Source organism: Parambassis ranga, chromosome 10, assembly GCF_900634625.1.
Source record: "Parambassis ranga chromosome 10, fParRan2.1, whole genome shotgun sequence".
NCBI classification, from domain to species: domain Eukaryota; kingdom Metazoa; phylum Chordata; class Actinopteri; family Ambassidae; genus Parambassis; species Parambassis ranga.
Genome location: NC_041031.1, coordinates 9432272 through 9456827, shown reverse-complemented (window position 1 = coordinate 9456827; position 24556 = coordinate 9432272). Strand labels below are relative to the sequence as shown.

The window sequence follows — 24556 nt, the reverse complement described above, 5'->3', positions numbered from 1 at the left end:
AGAGGTCCTGATCTGTCTAATCAAACTATGCAAATCATTATCAACCCACCAACATTAACTAAATGCTGAAAGCAACAAACAGACTACCTCAGATTTGCCAGTGTGGTCTCATTTTACCATTGTCACCACAAAAACAGAAGCTTCTCATATCATCTCATATTCTGCTGCTTTTATTTGTACAGTACACATCTGCTCTGACCCACGATGCCATCCTGGTGATAGCGGAGGCCTTCAGGTACCTGCGGCGCCAACGTGTGGACGTCTCTCGTCGAGGCAGCGCTGGAGACTGTCTAGCCAATCCCGCTGTACCCTGGAGCCAAGGCATAGACATTGAGAGAGCACTCAAAACGGTAGGGGAGGCGGGGGCAGAGACAGAGAGAGAGAGAGGTAGAGAGAGAGAGAGAGAGAGAGAGAGAGAGAGAGGCAAGTTGAAAACTAAAGAAAAGGCTGGAAGAAGTGAAGCAGAGATAGTGAGTGAGAATGTGATAAAGATGGAAAGTGACAGAGAGAAGGGAACGGAGCGCAGAGCTATTCTCCTCCTTCTGCCTCCAGATATCTCTGCACAGAGCCCACTCCAATCCAGGCCCTCATTACCATAAAACTACATCTTTTATTAAAGTGTATCCAGTTCATCATTTGATTAACAGACTGTGTGCACTCCAGTAGCTCCATGGACATGAGCACTCAATACCAGCTATATATGCAAAGTGATGGCTATTACATATTCCTGTCTGTCTGTCCATCAGGTCCAAGTGCAGGGCATGACTGGGAACATCCAGTTTGACAACTATGGCCGCAGGACCAATTACACCATAGATGTTTATGAGATGAAAACAGGTGGACCGAGGAAGGTAAGGCAGACCGGTGACCTCTATCCGCTCTCATCCATCACCTGTCACATCTAGACTTGATCAAATGCTCTTAAGCAAAACACAGTTAGCAGCTGGTCCACATCACAAATTGCCTCAGAACTTGTCAAAAATAGTGGAATATATTTTTTATACGTTATTTGTACTAAAGAGCATGTATCAATCGCTGAATGATGGCCACATCCCTGAACACTGCCCTGAGCTGTTTAGAGATGCTCAGGTGGAAAGCCTCCATTTCCATTTATCAAAGGCTAGAGATGAGTGCATCTTCAGTCATGTTTTAGGAACCAGCAGGGCTGAGAGGACAGCACAGAGAAATGCTGATTGCCCTTTTTCTACCTCTGATAGGTAGCAGCACTGATGAGCTATGCCAAGTGTTACAAGCCCCACAAATCACGCACAGCCTGCAATGTGATAACTAAAACTGTCCTATCAAAAGAATGATATAAGACTATTTCGTTGCCGTGGGATAGTGCAGATATGATTTTTGGTCCTCTCCTGACAGTAATTACCATTCAAATAACCAATTACTGAAAAGGGGATCCAAGAATTCCTCTGGCTCCTCTTCAAAATGGTAATTCCCAGCGGTACATTCACATTATAACCAGTACCATATGATGACCTCTGGTTTTATTTCATAACCTCACCGAGTTCCAAGAGACAGCTGTGAATTTCTCGTTAGCTGGATAAGTGTGGGCTCAGTCTGATATGATGTGTGATTATGCCGCCTGCCTCCCAGGCCTCTAAAGCCCACACTTCAATTAGCATTGCATAGCCCTCACAGCCAGCTCAGAGGAGGAGAGACAGAGAGTAGGAGAGAAAGGAGGTCAGCGGGAGAGAATGAGGGAGCGAGGGAAGATGAGACAAGCCGGGGCAGCACTTTGTCAGGACCTGGAGCCCCACTCACCCCAGTGACAGTTAGAGGATGAAGGGTCTTAGCTGTGACTGTCACAAGTGATGTATGGGCTGATATCTGTCCCAGCTGCATGGGGTGAGATCAGGACGTTGCCTCTGGAGCAGCACTCCATGACACAGGTCCTTGGCAGTCTCATCCCTCGAGCAGTACTTCTCAAATATCACTGTCGAACCAGAGAGCCGGGAATAAACATTTAAGAATTTTTTTTCCCATGTCTGGCAAGTGGACCGACTACATGTGTAACCACAGTTAGTTTGAGACATTTGCTGCTTTCTAGCGCCTCCACTTGGCGCTTACACTTGGTGCACTGTCGTACACCTGTTTGTCCCCAACATTGAAAGATCTGAGGCAAAAAAATGCAGACCAGATGTGAAGGGGAAAATCCTCGCCAGCAACAGTTAGACTATTGGCAATAACATATGCAACACGTTTCATCGTGAGCCAGAGCAGCCATTATTTCAGATGGGCAAACAAACACTTGACATTGGTTTGACTTAAGCATCTGTACAGCAGAATGCAGAGTAACTGCTAAGGCAAAGACTGAGCAAAGGAAGGCTGTGGAGCCACTGAAATATTGTGCTAAATAATTAAATGAGTATGCAGTTCACAGGCCTGAATATCAATTATTTACCGTTAAACCTGAGAAGCTGGAGGTGGGAGGGATTAAAGTTGTCTTCCACATGCTCACTCAGGAGCAGTTCTCCTCCTGCAGATTCGGCCATTTGAACTGGTGTATCATAAAAGTTAGTATTTGTAATCACGACTGCATGTTGAATGTAGAAATATAAACTCTGCTGTGTGCTTGGCTTACTGGGAAGCTTCTGTTTGTCTGCTCTGTTTTAGTGTGCAGCTATTTTGGTTGAACCTTAGGGCAGATGCGGCAGGCTTCTGGGAAATGCAGTGTTGTTTTAATGAGCTCTGCAGTTTCTAGTAATACTTCCAAGTGTCCCTTCTATATGCTTACTTAGTGTATGTCTGAAGGGCTGAATGCATCACTAACCACTGTTTTCTCTTTACAGATCGGGTACTGGAACGAGTACTCGCAATTTGTAAATATTATGGACCCGCAGGTCTCCAACGACTCCTCAGTGGAAAACCGAACGATTGTGGTCACTACTATTATGGTACACTTTCCATGCAGTTTTAAATGTTTCACGTATTCTGCCACTCAAGGTCATGGTGTTGATTCCAATGAGTGATACATTCTGTCCTGGGCGGGTAGAACCACATCTTTTTTGTGTTGCTTTCCATCCACTCACTACATGTTGAAACAGTCGGCCTGAACAGGGGGAGTGTTTCAACTGTATCCGTGTGGGTGTCAAAGCATTTTGATTTTCCATACTTCAGTGGCCTGTCGTAGCAGTGACATCACAATAATGGTATAAGTGATAATGGTAGACTCCATCTATTACCAAAAAAAAAAAAAAAAAAGCATACAAACGCATACGTAAGTAGACCTGTCTGTCCTCATCAAGTAAATGTTCAATGACACTTGGGATAGACTGGCCGCAGAATGACTAAAGAATGATACCTGTAATGGTTTCTCCCAGCCGGGCAAAGCAAAATAAGCAGCATTGGAGGGGGATAAGGTGTCCTTCTTATCGATTCTCCAATCTATTTTGTATTGTGCGTCTATGTGTTCTGTGTTGAAGTATACGCAACATATTTTAGATTTATTTTCTTTTAACTGTATTTACTTGGCTAAATGTTTCAGGCTTATTGGACAGCTTCCATTGCAAGTGCAGTTTACTGATTGCATAATGGCATTATAATTACCTGATGCAAGTACTTGATTCCCTGCAAACACACATCTTAAAATGATGAAGAAAAAAAATGTTTGGAAAGCGATACGCATCTGTAAAATGTATGCACAGTGTAGATTTCATTTGTATTCCGAGCCATAAAGCGGCATCGCTCAATAGCAGGAGGAAACATTTAACAACACAAGATGAGGAATACAGTCAGGAGGCAAACATGTGTTAACTAGGTGGAAATACTCAATGGATTCAAGGTGAGGGGGATACGTTCAGCACAGAACAAACAAACCATTGCTCTCCTACTTGCACTCTAATTGCGTGTGGCTGTAATGACAATGCCTGCTCTCCCGAGCAGTCCTATTGTTTGATAATGATGATGTGCTCAGTAAGAAAAAAGACGAGCTTTACCAGCATTTATAAAGGGATTTATTTGCATTTAGCAAATAACAGCTTTTGTTTGTTTTTTTGTTATTTTTTAAATTATTTTCTTATTATTGTTTTGGAATGAAACAGCCTTTAACTGCGCCTTGGTGCTTGAGTATGTTCGAGATTATACTATGGGCACTTTCTGATCCCGCTCCTGTCACTGGCATTTACTTATGAAACCCATCCCCATTTCCCATCCCCCACCTCTGAGCTGACCCACACCTTGCTTACCAATGACCCCCGGCCCTATTAAAACACATTTTGGCCTTCTGTGCGGAAAGCCTTTTCCTCTCTGTCCTCTACTAACCCTCTCTGATTATGCCACAGAGTTGCACCCAAATGGGCGGTTGGGTATATTGGGCTCGGTGTCTGCTGGCTGCCACAGCTTGATGAAAGCAGTGTGACCACGCGATCACGCTGCTGTTATCAGTGCATATTTGTGCATTTGCAGGGGCGTCATCTGTGTACATGCACGACTGCATGGATGTGGTTATAGCAGCTTACAATAACATGTCTGAATCTGTGTGTGTGTGTGAGAGAGAGAGACAAGTGCATGCATGCATATTTCTGTATAACTAAATCTGTGCATGGGAGTGAATAAACCAGCGTGTGTTTGAATCAACAGGAAGCTCCTTATGTGATGTACAAGAAAAATTATATGCATCTGGAGGGGAATGACAGATATGAAGGCTACTGCGTCGATTTAGCATCTGAGATTGCCAAACATGTTGGAATTAAGTACAAACTGTCTATAGTAATGGATGGAAAATACGGAGCCCGAGACCCTGAGACCAAGACGTGGAACGGGATGGTGGGTGAACTGGTCTATGGGGTGAGTACTGGGAGTCTCAGTTTCGCTGATTACATGACAGTTTGCAAGGAACTTCAACATGAGAGGAGATCTCATTTTTCTGTCTTAAGGTTATCACCAACCCATGGTGAACTCATCAGCTCTTGCCCAGTTCAAAGTCTAATGCTGCGTCAGGAAGCTCAGCTGTGAGTGAATTTTTTAAATGCAGCCTCAAGCATTGGGGAGTTGGTGATCATCTTGAGATGGAGAAAATGAAATCATTTCTCAGTGCTGTTCATTGCAATTAATCCTCTTGCTTAGCCTAGAAAGCTCTCTCTCTCTCTCTCTCTTTTGCTCTCTCTCTCTCTCTTACAGTTGAAACAGAGGTAGGTACATGAAAAAAATGAGTCCATATGGCAAACACACTGTAATCACTTTGATGAATGAAAGATTGTATGCCTTTGAAGTGATTGTGTAATTATGTTCGATGTTTCATGTGTATGATGAATATGCCACATTGTAAATTCACAGCTGAGAAAAGCTGCTTTAGAATCAACAGCTAAATGGTGGGTTTGTGGTTTGAAACAAACAAGATCCATATGTGTTTGTGCTCCATAAAGGTTGAACCTCTCACATTAGCGAAAGGGTCATGCCGTGTTTTACATCTGACAGAGCACTCAGGCTCTCGCAACACCTTCAGCATTCCAAAATTACCCTCACTCGTCTTTCTCCGAGGCCACAATAGTTGAATAGGGGCCAAATGCAAAATGCATGAGGGTTAGGTTTCCTCATCTGTTCAATTTCCTAACTATCAGCCTGAGAGATTGCCTGGTTTGATGTGCTATCGCTACCAAATTATCTTTCAAATAGGAAAAGTCCACTCCCTGCCGATGGAAGGTGAGCAAAAAAAATCTCCCAATCACATTGCTGTCAAGTCTTTCCGAGCCTGTAATTTTACACCAGGTGGGCCGGGACTAATAGTTTTGTACATTTTGACCTTTTGACCATTAAATTAATTTGATTTTAGTTGTCTTTTAAAGGTTAGGCCCAAGGCTTCTCTTTATTGCTTTGTTTCCCTCACCATTGATTGAGTGTTGCTTACGCCTGCAGAAGGATTAAATGGTTATAGCCCTTCACTCTGTTGTGTTGACAGGGTAAAGAAAACAGTCATGTTTATTGGCTCTATTTGTGCTGCTCCAAGTCTGACCTTGTAAGAAACATTTTCTGCCTTGTGCTGCTTTAATCCAGTGTTTTCTCCGTTTCTACGCAAAAAGACAACACGGCACAATAGAAAGAATTGTCTTTTACGTAGTGGTTCCTTTGAAGAAGAGCAGTTATTTAATTAATCACATACACATTACAAGCTGCATCAACACTGCCTAACGTGATTAATTATTTTCTTCTGCTTTTACAGAGAAATCCATTGTGATTTCTAAAAAGGCAGCACAACCTCCATGGATTGTTTTTTGATAACATAATGTGATTGAAGCAGCAGAGCAAAGGAGGGAGATAAAGAGAAACAGCTTGGGAAAAAAAAGAAAAAAGTTTATGCCAGAATATGGGAAATCCAGTAGACTCTGGCATGTGAGAAGTGTTCACTGCCAGAGCTTTCTTATATAAAATGTAAACAATAATGACTTCTGCAGATTAAAGTTTAATAATTAGACACTTACACTTAATTAGGCTTACAGCACCAAGTGGTAGCCTTGATCAATATGACACAGCAGTGTCCCTAGCAAAACTTGCAGCCCTGACATTTGGTATAATTTTTTGAGTTAATATGTGATGTTTTTGCTGTCTGCACTATAACTCATCACAGAGAATTCTTTTCCAAAGCTAAATCTGCAACACTGACCTTTCAGTAAGCGTGCTTACCATGTCCGCACAGCAAGTTTCACTATGATACAAAAAGTTATTGTCCAATTCCAACTGCCTCCTGCCCTAAAACAAATCCACAGTATACTTTAATATATAGTCCTAGTTTTAACAGGAAGCTGCAGGTTCTGTAAATCTGCCTAGCAGGTAATTCAATGGATCATCAATGGATATGTAACTCCTGTGTGCAAAATCTGATAACAGTCCTAGCCTGAAAATACCGACACACCTGCAATAACTGTGCTTGTAGTTCCAGAAAAACTTTCACAAACAAAGTTTTTTCTCCTCAGCGTCTCATTTGGTCAAACACCACTCAAATGCCCCCCTGCCTTAGAGGATTGTTTCTAAGCTGCCTCTATTGCAGCGTAAAATTTGATTAGTTTTACTGTTCTAATCTCTGCTGTATTAGCTAATATTCCAGGTCATAACAAAAGCTTTTCCAGTGTGTGTGTGTGTTTTCTCTTTCAGCCGGATTTCAGACGTGACAGCTGGTGGCTTATTTCTGAATATGTAAAATATGCGATAAAAACATTGTTTTTTCTCTCTCTTCAGATCCAGTCATTCACACACACATACATTTAAAACAACCATTTTTTTATGCAGGTCATGACTAATGCTTGCTGTGCATGTCCCTGTTTCCAGAGAGCAGATATAGCCGTTGCACCTCTCACTATTACTCTGGTTCGAGAGGAGGTGATAGACTTTTCCAAGCCATTTATGAGCTTGGGCATCTCCATTATGATAAAGAAGCCGCAAAAGTCCAAGCCCGGTGTTTTCTCCTTCCTGGACCCACTGGCCTATGAAATCTGGATGTGTATAGTGTTTGCCTATATTGGGGTGAGTGTGGTCCTGTTCCTGGTCAGTCGGTTCAGTCCTTATGAGTGGAACCTCGAGGACCAGGATGAGACCAAAGACCCACAGACTCCCCCTGACCCTCCCAATGACTTTGGCATCTTCAATTCCCTCTGGTTCTCTCTGGGCGCCTTCATGCAGCAGGGCTGTGACATCTCTCCCAGGTGGGTCCACTCCATAAACAACTTGGATATACTAAGTGGATATAACTGTAGGCACAGCACAATTCTTGTTCTTTATCTTTTAGGTTTATTATTTGAACTTTATTGCAGCTATTATATGTGTAATTGACTTTGTCAGTTAATATTCTTAAATTATCATCAACGGTTTGTTTCATCAGTATTTTCTTCAGGATATAATTGCACTTTGACCGCAATTATTTCACAGCCAATTACAATCTTGGATTAGAGTCCACTTCAAAAAACTTGTACTGCTTTCCCTGGAAAATTGTGGTGTTAGAGTGCTGACGTAGGACCAGGTTGTTTTAACGATTTACATGGAAATTGTGATGACTGATGCAATTAGCTACAGTAAACACAACTGCTAGATGTTAGCGAGTTGATAGTCTGCACATGTCACTGTTTAATTACATTCTGTGCTTCCTTGTTGTCAACTTCCTTCTCCCCCTCCCCCCCCCCCCCCTCTCTCTCTCTCTCTCAGGTCTCTGTCAGGCCGTATTGTTGGTGGAGTGTGGTGGTTCTTCACCCTCATCATCATCTCCTCCTACACAGCCAACCTGGCTGCCTTCCTGACAGTGGAAAGGATGGTCTCTCCTATAGAAAGTGCTGAAGATCTGGCCAAGCAGACAGAGATAGCATATGGCACTCTGGACTCAGGCTCTACAAAAGAGTTTTTTAGGGTGAGTGATGACAGTGATTGTTTCTCACACACACACACACACACGAGAGAGAGAGAGAGGACTAATCAGCCAGTGCTTCTTTTGTTAGCTGTCAGTAATGCAAAGGTTTAAATATTTTTAAATCAGACATATCAAATTATAAAAAAAATGTGTATGTAATGTCCTTGATAAACTCCCTCTTGCAGCTTTTCCATTTTGTGCAGCAATCTTGACCTGCACAAGATTGCTGCAAATGAGGCATGTTGACAGAGAAGCAGTTCTTGAACTCTTATGACATGAACGTGAAATTTATGCAGCAGTGCTGCAGTGTGCAACCTTGAGGCACTGGGGCTGTCAGCAGAAAGCATGATAACAACATAGAAGACTCAGAAGTGATAAAAGCAGGAGGCTAATCAAAGCACCCACATCAGACTCAAACTCAGAAGGGTCAGTTCATGAAGTATAATTAGCTAGCTGGCTGTGGCTGGCAAATTGGACCTGATGAAGAGGAGCCCCTGTAGGTCACAGGGTGCAGTTTGAAAGACATTTTAGAGGGAATAAGCAATATGTCCGTCAGCAAGAGGGACCAGTCCGGCAATTAAGTCATAAATTAACTAAAATTTGAGGCGAAAGTATATTAGTATCTGAAAGGCACCCACATGCTCACTGTGCAGTAGTTTAACAGTGCTGCATATCTAAAAGGCGATCCACACTGCTGTGAAATCCATAGACGTCTTAGCTCGTGGCGAGGCTGCACTGGCAGTCCAACACTGAAGAAGAATTAATGAAATAGCATCTCTGCCTGTGATGACGAAAAGGCAATATGACAGTCTTTTATCTTACACTCCCTCATTACTCATCAGCAGGAGAGAAACAATTCATATGTTTCACAGCTGCAGCCTGTTGGCAGAAAAAGCACTTCATTTGTATTACCCCTGGGTTGAATTGCTCACAACAACAAAACGCAAAATCAAACCCATGTTTTTTCAGACAAAGAGGGACAAGATAACATCTGCCGAGCTTGATATTTAAAATCCTTTTGTTTAAAGTCTGTAAACTCTTAGGAGCTGCTGTATACTTGGAAGATAATGCTGGATATTCTAGGAAGCATGGTGCATGACATGCGTGACAACATTACCTTATTCTTCACAGAAAGCCTGTCATCACTTTTCCTTTCATCAGAGATGCTGCACAGGTGTATAAGTACAGACTTACAGACTGCTCTACATCCTCATGTCACAGACATGATGGATGCCAATTACAGATTAGGATTCTAGTCTGACAATGGATCCACTGCAGGTCTCCTGCTGGTAACAAATTGTGAAGTGAATGCGGTTTTTCTGTATTCTGTATGAGTGCCCTAGTTACATTCCCAAGTCTTCAAATAGGAAATGACATGTGTGAACTGCTATTCCAAGGGACTTTTAATTAAAGCTTTAGAGGTTGTGACAAGGAAAAAACACACTGATTAATAGGAGTTCAAGTTGTATTTCAGATCTGTTTTTCAGGAAATACATTCAGGCTTAATTAGACCCATACGGCATCAGCCAGCTGGAAATTTTAAATCAAGTCCAATGTTTCAAACAAGACATATGTCATCATTTCTGACACCACATGGCCTTTAATATTTGATGATTTCACCTGGTTTATTTTCCAGCTGAGCTCCCTGACAAGAACATCTAAAATATGTTAAACTTCCTAGAGAAAAAAAATAAGATGTGCAACACTGATCTGCCAGAGTTATCTTGTTTTTCATTAGGTGGATTAAAATCAGCTGCATTTTTTCTCATGACACTTTAGACACGAAGACTTTACGTGGTAATTTCCCCTCACTGTGTGTCTTCATTTGGATGTAGAGGAATTTTCAGAAAGCAGTGTGAGAGTAGATCCCCTAGAAAGCCTCAGTTCTGCAGCTCACAACCAACTAGGACAGCTGGCCTGGGAGCCCGTGTGACGTGCCCAGCAGAAGCCTGAATGGCTCTAGGCGTTTGGCAGTGCCTCTTTACCCGTTCTTGGCTCCTCTTCCCCCCCGGAATACCCTGCTTGTTGGAGCACCCTCTCCTCCTCTGTCTCCAGCCTGTCTCCTACTTTACCTTGAGACAATGTGGGATAGCTTTGAGCTTTTGTGTAGCTCTTCCTTCAACGTAACAGCTGTCATGCACCACTGTGGTTTGTTTCATCATTCTAATTCCTGTCATGGATCTTTTCATGCAGGCAGTCGAATATTTGTGTTTTGGATGATTAGTAAATGATGAGTTGTACCAAGGAGGCCATGTTTATCCTCTTCATGAGGTTTTATTCCATCAAAGGGATTGGCTCAGTTACATACATTTTGAAATATACATTGAAGGAGAAGCCGGATGGTAATAATGGCTGGGATGATAAAATGAGCTGATGTGGCTGTTTAATTACGTGTAAAGACCGGGGTGAGACCATCAAAGCCAACCACACTGCTGTCCCTTCATGCACCTCATTTAACAGTGTAACAATGAAGGAATGATAATTGCACAGAGAAAGCATTGTTTTCTGTTTTCTTTAACAGATCACACATCACTCAAAACCTCAATGGCAAACATCGTGCATTTCACTGATCTGCAGGTGTGGTGAAGACAGGGAACAACGGCTTGAGTGCAGTCACCAATGCATTTTACTAAGCATGAAAATCAATTTCACATCTCAACTACTGTGCCAGAGAGACTATAGCTTCGGCATCACAATGTTTAATAAGTAGCTTTTTATGCAGAGCAGACCTGTGTTGGGCCAGGGTTGCATTAAAAGGAGCTGGCAAGGAGATTTATGCAAGAAATCCTTAGGTTGCCCTGCAATCATATGCAGCGCATTGTAGCACAACTCCCCGAGCTCTTGTCACTCCGTGTCTCAATACAGTACTCAGTAAAAGGAGGCTCCTATAAAGATTAGAGCCTGTTTGCATAAAAGAGAAAGCTGACAAAAGTGACTAATGCAAGATAAGCATAACCTCTGAGGGAAAGCACTGTCCTCAGAGGGCCTCATCGAACTTTAGATGAGCAGCAACAGCAGGCGCGAGAGGAGCTATTGGAGTCCAGCAATAAGGCATCAAAGATGAGCAATTGGTATTCAGCATGTAGCATGTGGCACTTCAATGACAAAGTACACCCCCAGAGTTTCAACTTTCATCTCTGCATACTTGAGATACAGGTACTCCTGGCATACAGGATATTGGGGGAAAGTGGTGATGTCTACAAACAAAATGGAAGAAAAGTAACATCGCATGAAATGTAGTGGTGGGTGTTTGGAGATGAGCCTTTAGATACAGCAGTGCAGCGTACGTAGGAGCGGCTACAACGAAAGCAGCCTGCGACGGAAACGGGAGAATAAAAAGAGCAGGCTGCAGTTCGAAGGGCAGTGGACAGAGGTCTGGAAATGCTGCCTAACTCTTGATCAATACAGATTAGGTGGTTATTTAGAATAGAGAGGTCAATTTCTTTGACTTTGGACATTAATCACTTGTATCTTCTCAGACATTAAAATGGCATTGTTGGAGAATCTGAAACTACAAACCCACCAAATGATTGATTTACCTGTGATGACTGAAAATACAGACATACAAACCTCCCTATGCTTTCTTTTCTTTTTGGCACCACAGAAAACCTTAAAGACCAAAAAGGCCACTAAGCATTTTACCTCTAGACTGTAAAGATGCCTACAGGATCCTTTATTGTATTGTGTTGCAGTTATAAGAGAACAGTGGCCAGTGGCTGAACAGTTTCCTTTTAAAGTTTTTTATCAGTACTTTTATGAGACTATAAAAATACTGCAGATAACAACCTACCAAAGTAAGTCCAAATAAGACCCATTTTGTTCCACTGGTTCCTAGTGTAATCTAAATTAATTAAGCACTGTTTTCATCAGTCATTGTGAGAAAATGAAGTGTGTTCCTGGGGAATTTTTTCCATAGTCTAAGACAAAGAAAAATCCCCATACATTGCAGCACTTGAAGAAAAGCTATAAGAAATAAAATCCTTTTAGTCGTTTCAACAAAGGTAAACAACTTTTACTTCAAAAGCACAAATGTTTCTGTGAGAGAAAAAACTGCCAGTCAGCCATCCCTACACAATTCAAGCCTCTGTCTTTTCAACTTTATATTCATAATCTCTCCTTCTACTGCATCCATTCCCCTCTCACAACTTAAAGCTTAAAACCAGAAATGGAGCTAACAATGCGAAGTGGAAAATAAACAACATCAAATCATGTTTCAAACAATCTGGAAGCCCACTGGCTATTGTCTAGATCACAAAAAATTGAATATCTAGGCCAAAATTGCTTTTTCAACTATAGCACCTTGAGGCTAGTGCTCTGTTGAAAACCACTAAAGTAGCTTTGTTTAAGGTAGCACCTTGCCAAAGCTGACATGATGATGCTGTTTTTTGTTGACAGAGCACACTTTCACTCTCAAGACAGACTGTTTGTCTGCATGCTACAAACCTAAACATGACCCCAACACTTCTCAATACACTGCAATAAGAAACCAGAAAGTTTTATATGTGCACATTCATATCTTCATAGAGATTAAAAAATGGGGTTATTATGTAAATACACTTAGGGCAGAGCATACTGAAAGTTCTCAGTTCTAATTCACAGTTTGTTCTTAGTGCAGAAATATCAGTGTATTTTTAAATTAGATTTTCTTACCTCTTAATGCAGATGTTTTGGTCGCTTTTGATAATCAGTGGCCTCGTGTGATGACTGGAATAGACAAGAACAGTGTGGGATGATTACTATAAATGAAATTAGGCTGTGTATTACTTAATTTGACATGTATCATAGCTGACTGCAAGAAACTTTTTTTCCAAGGCAACAGCAACAATACAGTGGAGACTGCTGTTTATCATGTGTGGACAGCCTGTTAGGTGCAAGACAGAATACGTATTTGCATAATTTGTTTCATACTAGTTTAAGAACTTTAGGTCTACTGGGAAAAGTAACTTCTGTCCTCTGAAACAATCCTTACAGAGCCAGACATCTCCCTCTGGAGTTGGTGGAGACTAAAGCAGAGCTAAAAGGACTATCAGTCTCACCAGTTTTCCTCTAACCTTGTTTTGCTCGAGGGGAGTCCTGGTCTTTTTATTTCCCATCTTAGGTCAGCAGGCTTGAATAACAGACCTGAGATTCTCTTTACCGCTATTATAAGACAGCAGAAGGGACGCCTACATGGATGATGTAACTATGTCGCCTCGGTAGAAAGCGTTGGCTGGGATCGACTACTTAGGCACTCCTTTATGAAAAGGGAAACATTGTGATTGCTTTGGTGTAAAGGAAATATATTTAGAGACTGGTTATGCTATTTTTCAATTTACCTAACACAGGAGCATGCCTCTTTTACTTTATACAGTTTGTATTGAATGCAGCCCTTCCCTTGTAATTGGCTGAAAGCTAATTTAAAATGCTGCACTATGTTCTAACAGCGCCATTATATGGTGTAAAGGAGTGCCACGTATATAAAGCTGTATTTATGGTTGTATTTAATTGCTCGACAAATTGTCTGTTCATTGATGATGGACTCTTGCAGTCATTATTCCCTAATTGAATTTTAAATGACCACTATAGATGGCTATGTGAATGATTACATTTCAAAAGAGATGAGAGTAGACTTTCAATGGTTCTCCTATGTGTGTGTACTGTGTGTATGTGTGTGCATGTGTGTGTGCTGGCAGTCAATAAAATATCCCTGTGTCCCTGCTGGGCTTTCTCACTGTATCTTGTTTTCTCTCTCTCTCTCTCTCTCTCTCTCTCTGTTTTTGCTATAAGCATCTCGCTGGTGACTCGAGTTGCCGTGGAATCGGCCTGTTTAGGTTTTAGTCGCACTTCGTCCCAATATAGATAAATTGACTTCATAAAGCACTGAGGCAGCACACTCTGTTGTTAGTAATCAATGCCCAGATCCATTCTTTTCTCTTCATTTGATGAGGCGTCTGGAGCTTTCCCACTGCTCAGCAGATGAGCCTTGTGTCAATGAGGAAATGTTCTCCAAAACTCATGTCCTTTTCACAACGTCTGACTCATGGAAACCACAGACATTAAACATGATGCACATTGTCAACAAAGCTATCTCTGCAAACTATTATGTATTTAAGTACGATGACTGTCACCCCAACTTCTCATCTAAGCAGGGAACATTCAGAGCATTTTTAATTTGTGTTATGTTGCTGTCTCATTGCATCCTCACCCTTGGCCTGATGCACTGTGACAAATGGCTACAAACAAATTGTATATGATTACATAAAGCCGCTAAAGCACTCATCAGGTCAAGGTTAATGCTTTTGTTTATTAATAGCATTAGAGATGGATGCATTTGCCCTTGTTAGAGGCCCTTTTTTAAATGTAAGGCAGGTATATGTCTGTGTGTATACTGCCTAGCATGTTTGGATTCACATTTATTTAAGCTATCCTCAATAGTATTAATTACACATATAAAATAGCAAAAAGTGTGTGATTTTAGGCACTGCAGCTGTCTGCATGTTAGCATGCCAACATTAGCATTTCACTCCAGACAGCATTGTGCCTGTGGACTCTAGCAAGATGACTAATCGCTTCAATTGAGTATTGCTAGTGTCCTAATAATGCCACAGGGAAGTATCTCTGGCAGATGTTGGTGTATGAATAACTGTGTTCATTTTCTATAGACTACACACACACTTTGGTGAACAGTAGATTTTCTTTTTTAATGTAGGATCTTGGTCTCCATTACACCCAAGGCCAATTAAGAACTATGGCTTATCACTGCTTGCTTGGACCAGGATCACACCAGGATGTGTGAAATGCCTTTGCCAAAATAAATCCAGCGGCACTGAATAATTTAATTGATGCTTATTATAGATAGAGCGCAACTCCTCCAGATTTTACAGGCTCGCTAAGCCTGACCCAAGGCGCTTTAAAAATGCTTATTTTTGTCACTTTGTGATAGGTTGCCTTGTTGTTTGCTGCTCCTGCTTCGTTTGCACATCGCTTTTGAGTCACAGCTAAACATTTCATTAAAAGTGCTGGTGAAATGAGTGACTTTTTTAAAATTAGGACTATAACCACAGATCAGTAAGTTTTCAACAAACTGATCCGAGCTTTTGAAGATACTGTTGCATAACTGGTCCACAAAACCAGATTCCTCATTGCTGTTGGCTATCAGTCAATTTCAGGCATACTTGAAGTGCATTTACTGATAAAGAGAAACGGATTTTGTAAATTTTTGTACTTCATGATCTTAAACAAATCTGTATGGACTGTATAGTACTATATTTCCTGGAAGTATTTAAAGATATCACAAGGCCACTTTGCAAGGTGTCTATAAATACTTCACCATGTCAGTTTAAATGATGGGATCATTAAGCACAAAAATCCTATGAAATCTGTTACACCTGGGTGTCATTTTTTCTTGCTTCTAAACTACTTTCTCCTCTCCTTTTCTCCTCTGCACAGCGGTCCAAAATAGCAGTATATGAGAAGATGTGGTCATACATGAAATCTGCTGAACCCTCAGTGTTTGTTAAGACCACACCAGATGGCGTAGCACGGGTACGAAAGTCGAAGGGCAAGTTCGCCTTTCTCCTCGAGTCCACCATGAACGAGTACATCGAGCAGCGAAAGCCGTGCGACACCATGAAAGTGGGAGGCAACCTCGACTCGAAAGGCTACGGCGTGGCGACGCCCAAAGGCTCAGCATTAAGGTGGGTGGAATAATATAACAATATCCCCCCATGTTGTTATAGTATTCCACCTACCCTGATGTCCCCCCCCTGTTGTCATTCTCTTCTTTTCCCCTTCTTGTTTTTGTATGGACACAGAGGTAACGGTAGTATGCCTTTCAATGCATTTGGATACAGAGGTTAATCAATGTATTTTTATATATCTATATGCGTTAAGAGTTGTAAATTTATAGTAGAGGAATCAAATCCAGATAATAAGGCTAAAGCTAACCGTCATTTCATATTTATGTCTCTCTTACTGTTGCTTTTCTCTCTCCTTCGATCTCTCCTTCTGTCCCGTGTGCTGTCCTACCTGACTGTTGTGTTGTCACTTTTAATTTAACAGTTCAATGGTTTTTCAATTTAGCCTTTAAAAGCTGCGCTGTCACTTGTGACGAATGTTAATTGCATGATGTTTGTTGTTGTTACTTTTCTTCTCAATGACAAGTGTCCCCATCCCGCACACTTCAGTTCTAAACTACGTAACCCTCCATGCCACCTTTTCCAAGATTTAACACTGTCTTTACCTTACATGAGCCTTTCTTATCTCTTCCTTAAATTCTTAAACAATTTGTCCTTTCCTAGACCATTCTGATTAACAGATTCTGTGCATTAAGCCCCCTGCTTTGACAGTGGTAGTCTCACTACCATTTACCTATTATTATGATGCTTACTTTGCATTAGATTTCTCACGGACCTGTGCATTTTCTTACAAGTTATGTTTTATCGTTTCAAGAAATGCTGTTAACCTGGCAGTTTTAAAACTGAATGAGCAAGGCCTCTTGGACAAATTGAAAAACAAATGGTGGTACGACAAGGGAGAGTGCGGCAGCGGGGGAGGTGACTCCAAGGTCAGCCTCGATGTCACCACAATCGGGTACTATAGTGCAGAGTAATCGGCAAGGCTGTTACGACAACCCAACCATAACCAAGCCAACTGTCCATCTCCACCAACCTGCTGCTGCCTCAAGGCAGATTACCAAATTTACTGATAGTCTGACCAGACAGTCATACAGCTCAGAATAAACTGAGGGGCTCTTGCTTAACAAATAGGAAAAAACATTACAAGAAGAATTTAGATTAGTTCTTGTCTGTTTGACAGGGTGGTTAGTGGTAAATGTGGCTGCTCTGCACTTGTGAAAGGTTGAACTTTCCCTTCACTCTTCCACACGTGTAGAGCAATTCATGTAGCCTAGGTAGCTACTCTAGGTAGCTTTGATGGTTTAAGGAAAACCAGTTGCCCTTGAAAATGCCAAAACCTCCAGACTTCCATTACAACGGTGAGGTTTGCTAATCCTGTAAAATATCAGTCTGTAATACCTTGCCACACAGCTGCTTAACATCCATGACACTGGCTCAGAACCTATGAGCTTAAAAGTCAATTCTCCTTAATGGCAAAAAAAAGAAAGAAAGAAAAAAGAAAAACTCAAAATGGCTGCTCAGCTGAGGCCGACAGGAAAGCAAGGGGAACAGCGGCGTCTTGAGGGGACTAAGCATTGCAGGCAAACGTGAGAATTCTAATTAAAAAAATAAAAACAGGCTTGATGATTTGCTTTAAATGAGTGACCTGATAATCTACCTGTGGTTTGATTTCACTACATGCAGTTCCTATCCCGACTCATTAATAACCCAGCTGTGACCCCTTTGTGACCGTCTGATCTCTCCATCTTTTTACTCTGGTTTAATGATAAATCATTTTGCCATTATGACAGCTAATAGTGCAAAGTGTGAAACCCCACTCAACCATGACAACTGGGTGTAATGCTTCTTAGATTGTGTGCTATTTCTACACAATTACATGTAAGGTAGTAGCATTATAGTCTTTACAATGCAGGTCAATTTAATGACAGATGATGCTGTCAGCACACATGTGATCACACGGGTCAGGTAATTGGCTAAATTACAGACAATCTGCAAGGGGGCCATGAACTGCAGATTGTGTCATTACACCCTTAATGTCATTTTGTCATGGAATGCTTTGGACCGCAATGAGCAGTTGAGTTGCAGAAATTTGTTTTTAAAACAGCATCACCATAAGAGGCTGCATGAGGCGCACATCAAACATCCAGCTAAGGTTTCGCTTCTGTATGTTCTATAGCCACTGAGTTCAGGAAGCCTTAGAGCATTTGAAAGCATCTGTCTCTTGTGCTGCTATTGATCTGTTCTCATGCACAGGTATGTTCTGTCTGTCTGTATCCTGGCTTGTTTTGGCTCTCCAGGACTCTGTGAAAAGGCCTGATTAGGTGGAATAAAGCAGCCTGGAGCACTGTGTTCCAAATAGTGCAGCCCTTGGCCCAGTCCTGCACACAACTCTGTGTTCCAACAGATATCAGGAGACGCACATAATCATGCCCACAGCTGCACGCACATTCACTCACACACACACAGTTCACACCACCCCTTTTTTTGCCCTCAGGCACAACACTGTAGAGCCTAGATTGAGTTTCAGACACCGAGCATGTTACTGGGTAATTGCATTGTTAATCAATGTCTCTCCAAGCCAAGACAATGGTCTGGTCTTCACAGTCCGCTTCTTCAGATTGGCTATGAGGGGATATACAGTGGTGTAATCTTCTCTCAGTGCATTATGCATTGCATAGATCCCCTTGGGGGACATTGTTCCCAGGGAGTAGTCAGGTCACTCATTTTTCAATACACTATTTCCTTTGCTTCCAATTTGCTTTCCACTTTTACAGGGAGCTAACGATCCACTGTTATATTGTGACTAGAAGGTGTGATCTTTATCTAACTATGCAATTTATTTTCTTCTTTAACAGAATATTTTGTTAATTTGTGTGTATAAAAATCATGTTCTAACATCCAGCGATATCAAACCTTTGTGCCAAACATTAGATCAGGCAGCTAAAGGCAAGTATGAGAAAATAATTCCACTAATACCTTTGAGATTGATCCTGGAGCTCAGGGGAATTTGGTTACATTAACCCAGAGTCTTTGGAATGGAAAGTGAGGTTAGCAAGATGTGTGGGTAGAACACATACATGTTTCTTAGCTTAGTTCCTTCAAGCTAGTTGTAATAACTCTAGAATTGACAGTTGTCATTTTAGTCACAGTCACTAGATTAAACAGGCAAAGGTTCTGTCTAATACTTGGATTTTTCTGCTTGTTAAGACAAAGCTCCCGTTTGAATGAACTTGTTATTTCCTTATAGAAAGCGGCTGTGACTGTCTGTCCCCAAAACTCATAAACCCACTCTGCTTTTGGACATTACAGACTTGCAGATTGTACTTTCAGTACCTGCTTGTCGCCCCGTTAACAGCGTCTGCCGATTACTCAAAGCGATATGGGTAGGTCCTGGCTTTAGACTAGGGGTTATAAAGGTAATAGGTAGAATGCCTGCTCTTTGTGATGTTGACATAGCCAGGTGCCCTGCTTTATCGCTTTGTAAAGTATGTAGTAGTTTAAAAGTTGAATAACATAAAATAACATAATATAATGTTATTTATGTTATTTCCCACGTGAAGAACTCCTGTAAACCTTGCAGTATTGAAACTCAGTGAACAAGGCATCTTAGACAAGCTGAAAAACAAATGGTGGTACGATAAGGGTGAATGTGGAACCAAGGACTCTGGAAGTAAGGTCAGTCGCTGCAGGTCTTTTGTACTGATTCCAAATTGCATTTTGACGTACTGTTCATATGCAAGACAAGACTTCTCTAACATCTATAGTATGCATTTTGTTTATTTGCTACACATAATTTTTCTTTTTGTAAGTCTTTACGTTTTTCTGCCAGAAGCTGTAACACAGCGATATGTGGCTTTAAACCACGGCACTGCTTCCCCAATTTTTTTTTCTTTCTTTCATGACATTAGAAATGAGACACTTTTTGATGCAATATAGAAACTTTTTTTGTGCAAACTGTAATGATAAGACAGTGGGGGAAATGATTAGTGCCTTATAGATATACTGTTTTAATTGAATAACAGCAAATAACAGTTGTTGATAAATGCTATTTTTGCTCATTTTCATTCTTGACATTCATGACACTTACCATTATGCTGCTGTTTCTATTTACCAAACTGTTAATGAAAATTTGATTTATTTGTGTTGTTACTAGTTTGCATTGAGATGTGTCTATTAGATTCTTTTGCCTCCTGTGGTGTGATGAACAAGCAAAGCCTCTTATTGTGATGATTTACGCAAATTCAACCTCTCGAAGCGGCAAGGGCGCCGGAGGGTGCCCTCTAAATCTTGTGGCTGCTTTCAGATGAGGTTAGAGGCTTAGTTTGCACATTACAAGAAGTTGGGGAATGTAATAAACCCACTATTTAACCCTCTGAGATACAGTACAAAGCCTCAGATCACAGGTTAGGGTTAGGTAGTCTTATCCACGCTCATAGGGTTAAACTGCAAATAGTAAAACTCTAATGAACAAATTTTTAATAATTATGTTTGGTAGGTAAGCAGCAGCAAAATGGTTTTGATATTAAGTGTTTTTTAACTTTAATTGAGCTATCATTCATTTATTATGAATTTGACTGTACTGTATGACAGTGTTGCAAGAGGATTAAAAAGACAGGGATTTTCAGAGCTGTTGACCTATGCGATACTGACCAGCTTCCTTATAATGGTCAAGAGCAGAAGCCATTTTTTTTTTTACATATGTGCAGCATAGAGAAGGATAGAGAAAGCTCTACATTCACCAGCAAACAAGAGTTGGCTTCTTTCTCCTTAGTGGTTTGACAATGGCAGTCACAAGTTCCCCAGAAATTTCTAGGGAAATCAGTTCAGTAGTAATTACAGACCTAAATTTTTGTTGCCTGTAGCTACTATGCAGTAACCATAATCTTCAGCATCAGTGAGATGAGTAGGATACTTTACTACTAAATCAGTTTTACTGTTGAGTCAAGACAAGACTATGCCAGGCTTAGTTTGAATGATACAGGCTGCATTTTGCTGTGCTGGCCTTGCTCCACTACAAAACTCTTAACTGTATTATTCACTTTCCCCCAGGACAAGACAAGTGCTCTCAGCCTAAGCAATGTGGCTGGTGTCTTCTATATTCTGGTTGGAGGGCTGGGGCTGGCCATGATGGTGGCTCTGATAGAGTTCTGTTATAAGTCACGGCAAGAAACCAAACGGCTGAAATTGGCAAAGAATGCCCAGAATTTTAAGCCGGCTCCCCCGACTAACACCCAGAACTTTGCCACATACAGAGAAGGCTACAACGTGTACGGAACCGAAAGTGTTAAGATCTAGAGGTACGTCGCTCCCTCCTCACCCCATCTACACCCTGTCCCCCCCACACTGTGAGAGATGAATCATTTAGCTTCTTGTCGTATCAGTGAGAGTAAATTATTCAGTCGTGTGTTTTGTTGGGTAGCTGCTGCTTGTGAAATTGTTTATGGTTGTCATGTTAGATGCAACAGAACAAACATGCCCTCTCAAATACAAAAGTGTACAAATACAAAGAGAGATATAGATTTGTGTGTAGTGCCTCACATGAGGGGTATTTTTGTGAATTGACGTGGAGCTCTCTTTTTTATCTGCTGTGTTAATTTATCATTTTCAATATGAGCATCTGTTTCATTAGAATTAAACAGATATGGACACATTTGCACATATTTTGAAATAACCACCTATTGGTTTTGTGTCTCCATCTTTATACAGTTAGGCTGAATTTATCATTTTTGGTCCTCAGTATTACAATTATTAAAAAAAATAAACAGTGATGTATTGATTTTAGGCCAGTTGCAATGTCAGAGCATACTGTAAACACAGCAAGGCCAGATGCAATTAAGTTAAAAATTTGCACTCATGTTAGCTCAGGTATTAAGAGACACCAAAACAAAAGAAAAACTGTAGTTTTACTGTGCTCAGCAGGTCGTTGCTAACTGTTTTGTAGTGGAAGCTTCCCGGGCACTATTAAAGCGTTTTATTGCTGAAAATGGGTGCCTGCTTTACAAAACTAAACACAACAAAAGATGTTAAAGGAGATAATTAGATGATATTGGACCAGAAAAACTTTTTCTTCTGGGCCCTATAACTGTTGGAGGAAGTTTCTTTTAAGTGAGGTAGTTCCACTCAGAGAATTCCAAGATTAGTTTTGGTCCAAAAACGTCTAGGTTCATCAAAAGGAGCGACCCCTGCCACACAGCACACAGTCCTTTAATCCACTGCCAATACAAATAGTGTTGTGCAGCTTTAAAAACTTTCACCACTTCTTACCAGAAACAGAGACCGTGTCATCTTAATTTACCAGAAAGTGCTTTTTTTTATAAATTCATAGGAGTTTCTACAGAAGAAATAAAATTCCAATGAAAGCTCACGAGAACAACTTGCTGGAAAATAACATTTGACAGAACTAAGCATGACCTGATACGTACAAATTTAAATTAGATTGATTGCACGTGTGTTCTCATTAAAGTCTGCCATGTCAACAGATGACAATATTTTCCCAATCAGCAGCCTCACTAAGTTTTTCTATCAAAGCATATAACAGCTACAGTCTATTGACAGTGTTTTGCACACAAAGAATACGGGCCAGTGCAGCCCTGATGAAGCAGATAGAGATATTTTCACCTTTGGTTACTTTTTTACTCAGAAATATTTGACTTTCTAATCAACTGAACTTTCATTGAAACATGAATTCCGACTACATAAATTCACATATTCTCATCATTGCTTCATTTTAAAACAGATTATTTTGTAAATTAAATGTCACAGACATTATTTTCAACATAAATCGTGCTGATAAGTTAACATCTCAACTTATCCCATGTTTGCTTGTGCTCTGTATGTTAATGCAGGTTTAGAAAACATTTCCATCGTCCCTTACAACTGTGACTAAACATCTATGAAAGGCACAGGATCGCGGGGATTGAGCTTCAAGCCAAATCCTCTGGGCGGACACAGCACGGTAATCTGCAATGAAGACACGACTGGACTGGTCATGGGAAGAGCCGACACGGTTCCCTCCTCTCAGTGCCTTATGGAACTCCGAGTCCAATCAATGCAACTCATTCACAATGATATTGCTTTTTGCTTGAAACTCATACAAAATAGAAGAATGGTGCAGTGACAAAAATAATGTATTACATATATATGCTTATATATGCAATACATTTAACATGAATGAGAGAACTAAAGCCATCATTTGCAACCCTAAGCACACTTTGAAGTGCCAGAAAGACGACGAATCTTACATGACAAGTGTCTAATTGGTTTCTTGTAATCAGTATGATAAGATTACTCTTCATCCTTCAGCTGCCAGATTTTCACTGGTTATATATGTTCAAATTATTTTATTAGATCTACTCAGTGCACTGTAAGACACTGGTTATTAGACAATAGCCTTTTATACTACTGTAAGTCACTTCTGGTGACCTTTAGTTGTTTTAAAAAAGAAAGACCGATGTTATTGGAGTCAAACACCATTCAGAGCGATGATGATGTGTGTTGTTGTTTGTACTCTACACTCTGGTGCTGCTGCCACTGTCTTCTGAAAGTTTGATGGGACTCATGAAGATGAAGAAGATGACCTGGTTTGGCTTCTACAGAACCAGGCACTTCCAATACTGCCAAGAGTGTGTTTTGTATGATGACGAGTGTGTAAAGCAACGTGTTCATGCCTGAGTAAAGAAAATCTGTTTGTGATTTAACGTTTGTAAAATATCAAAGGAGAGCAAAGATTTGTCGCTCCGAACAGTCTTTCCCTGAAGTCTAGTCAGTACATTGAAGTCTTCTGTACATCAAAGTCAAACCAAACAATAAAGGGTAATTCAATTGTAGATTAACTGCAATCCAATTAAAGGATAACAGTAATGGCTTTCATAACATGTAGTATTTTGGATTACCTTACCATTTTCTTTAACAATTGCACATTTTACAATAAGCTGTGGTTTGCTTTTAATTTGATTTTCCTTAAATGAGCATTACAGTGTTTGGTGACTTCACTTAGTAAATGAAAAAATATATGAGTACAATGGAAAATAGATTTATACAAGGTTTTACCAGGGAGACTCCTGAAGCTTAGCACATTTCCATATCGCTGTAACAATTTCTTTTCTTTCAAAGAGACTGTGATTCCATAGGATTTAGGACGATACTTATCTAATCACCTGAAACTATGGACTGATAGTTTTATATATTTAAAAAAAAACTGATAATGTGAAGTAAAAGAAACAGCAAGTGGAGAAAGATGTGTACATTTAGATAAATGAGAATTATTATATTACACAATGAAAGAGTTCCCGTTTCCCTCTTTTTTCTGTGTGTGTGTTTTGTTTTTTCTAAGAAAATGCATGTGAAATCAGTGATGCTTGATGAGCTCCGCTTCTCACAAACTGACCTTAGGTTAATGTTAGGTATTCAACCCTGGTTCTTTTGTAAATCAATTTCACATTTTTCTTTTTTGTACGTTTCACCTTCTGCAAAAACAACAAAAAAAATAAAAGAGACATTGCCAGGCATAGTAGTGGGTACAAAAGAGCAAAAGATGCATGCATAATTTGCTGAACCTCATTAGTGAGGCACTGTACAGAGAATTTTAATACATTTT

General features: G+C 40.6%; 1 protein-coding gene across 1 annotated transcript in view; it reads left to right on the top strand.

Moving 5' to 3' along the window:
• gria3b (glutamate receptor, ionotropic, AMPA 3b) overlaps positions 1–23875 on the top strand; it is a 71257-nt gene extending 47382 nt beyond the window's left edge. Inside the window, exons 7-16 of the mRNA XM_028415878.1 lie at positions 183–350; positions 747–851; positions 2805–2909; positions 4594–4800; positions 7276–7649; positions 8146–8344; positions 15773–16020; positions 16775–16889; positions 21010–21257; positions 22806–23875. Coding sequence (XP_028271679.1) covers positions 183–350; positions 747–851; positions 2805–2909; positions 4594–4800; positions 7276–7649; positions 8146–8344; positions 15773–16020; positions 16775–16889; positions 21010–21255 — 1767 coding nt within the window. The 3' untranslated portion in view covers positions 21256–21257; positions 22806–23875. The remainder of the gene's footprint in view (positions 1–182; positions 351–746; positions 852–2804; positions 2910–4593; positions 4801–7275; positions 7650–8145; positions 8345–15772; positions 16021–16774; positions 16890–21009; positions 21258–22805) is intronic.
• The last annotated feature ends 681 nt before the right edge of the window (positions 23876–24556 follow it).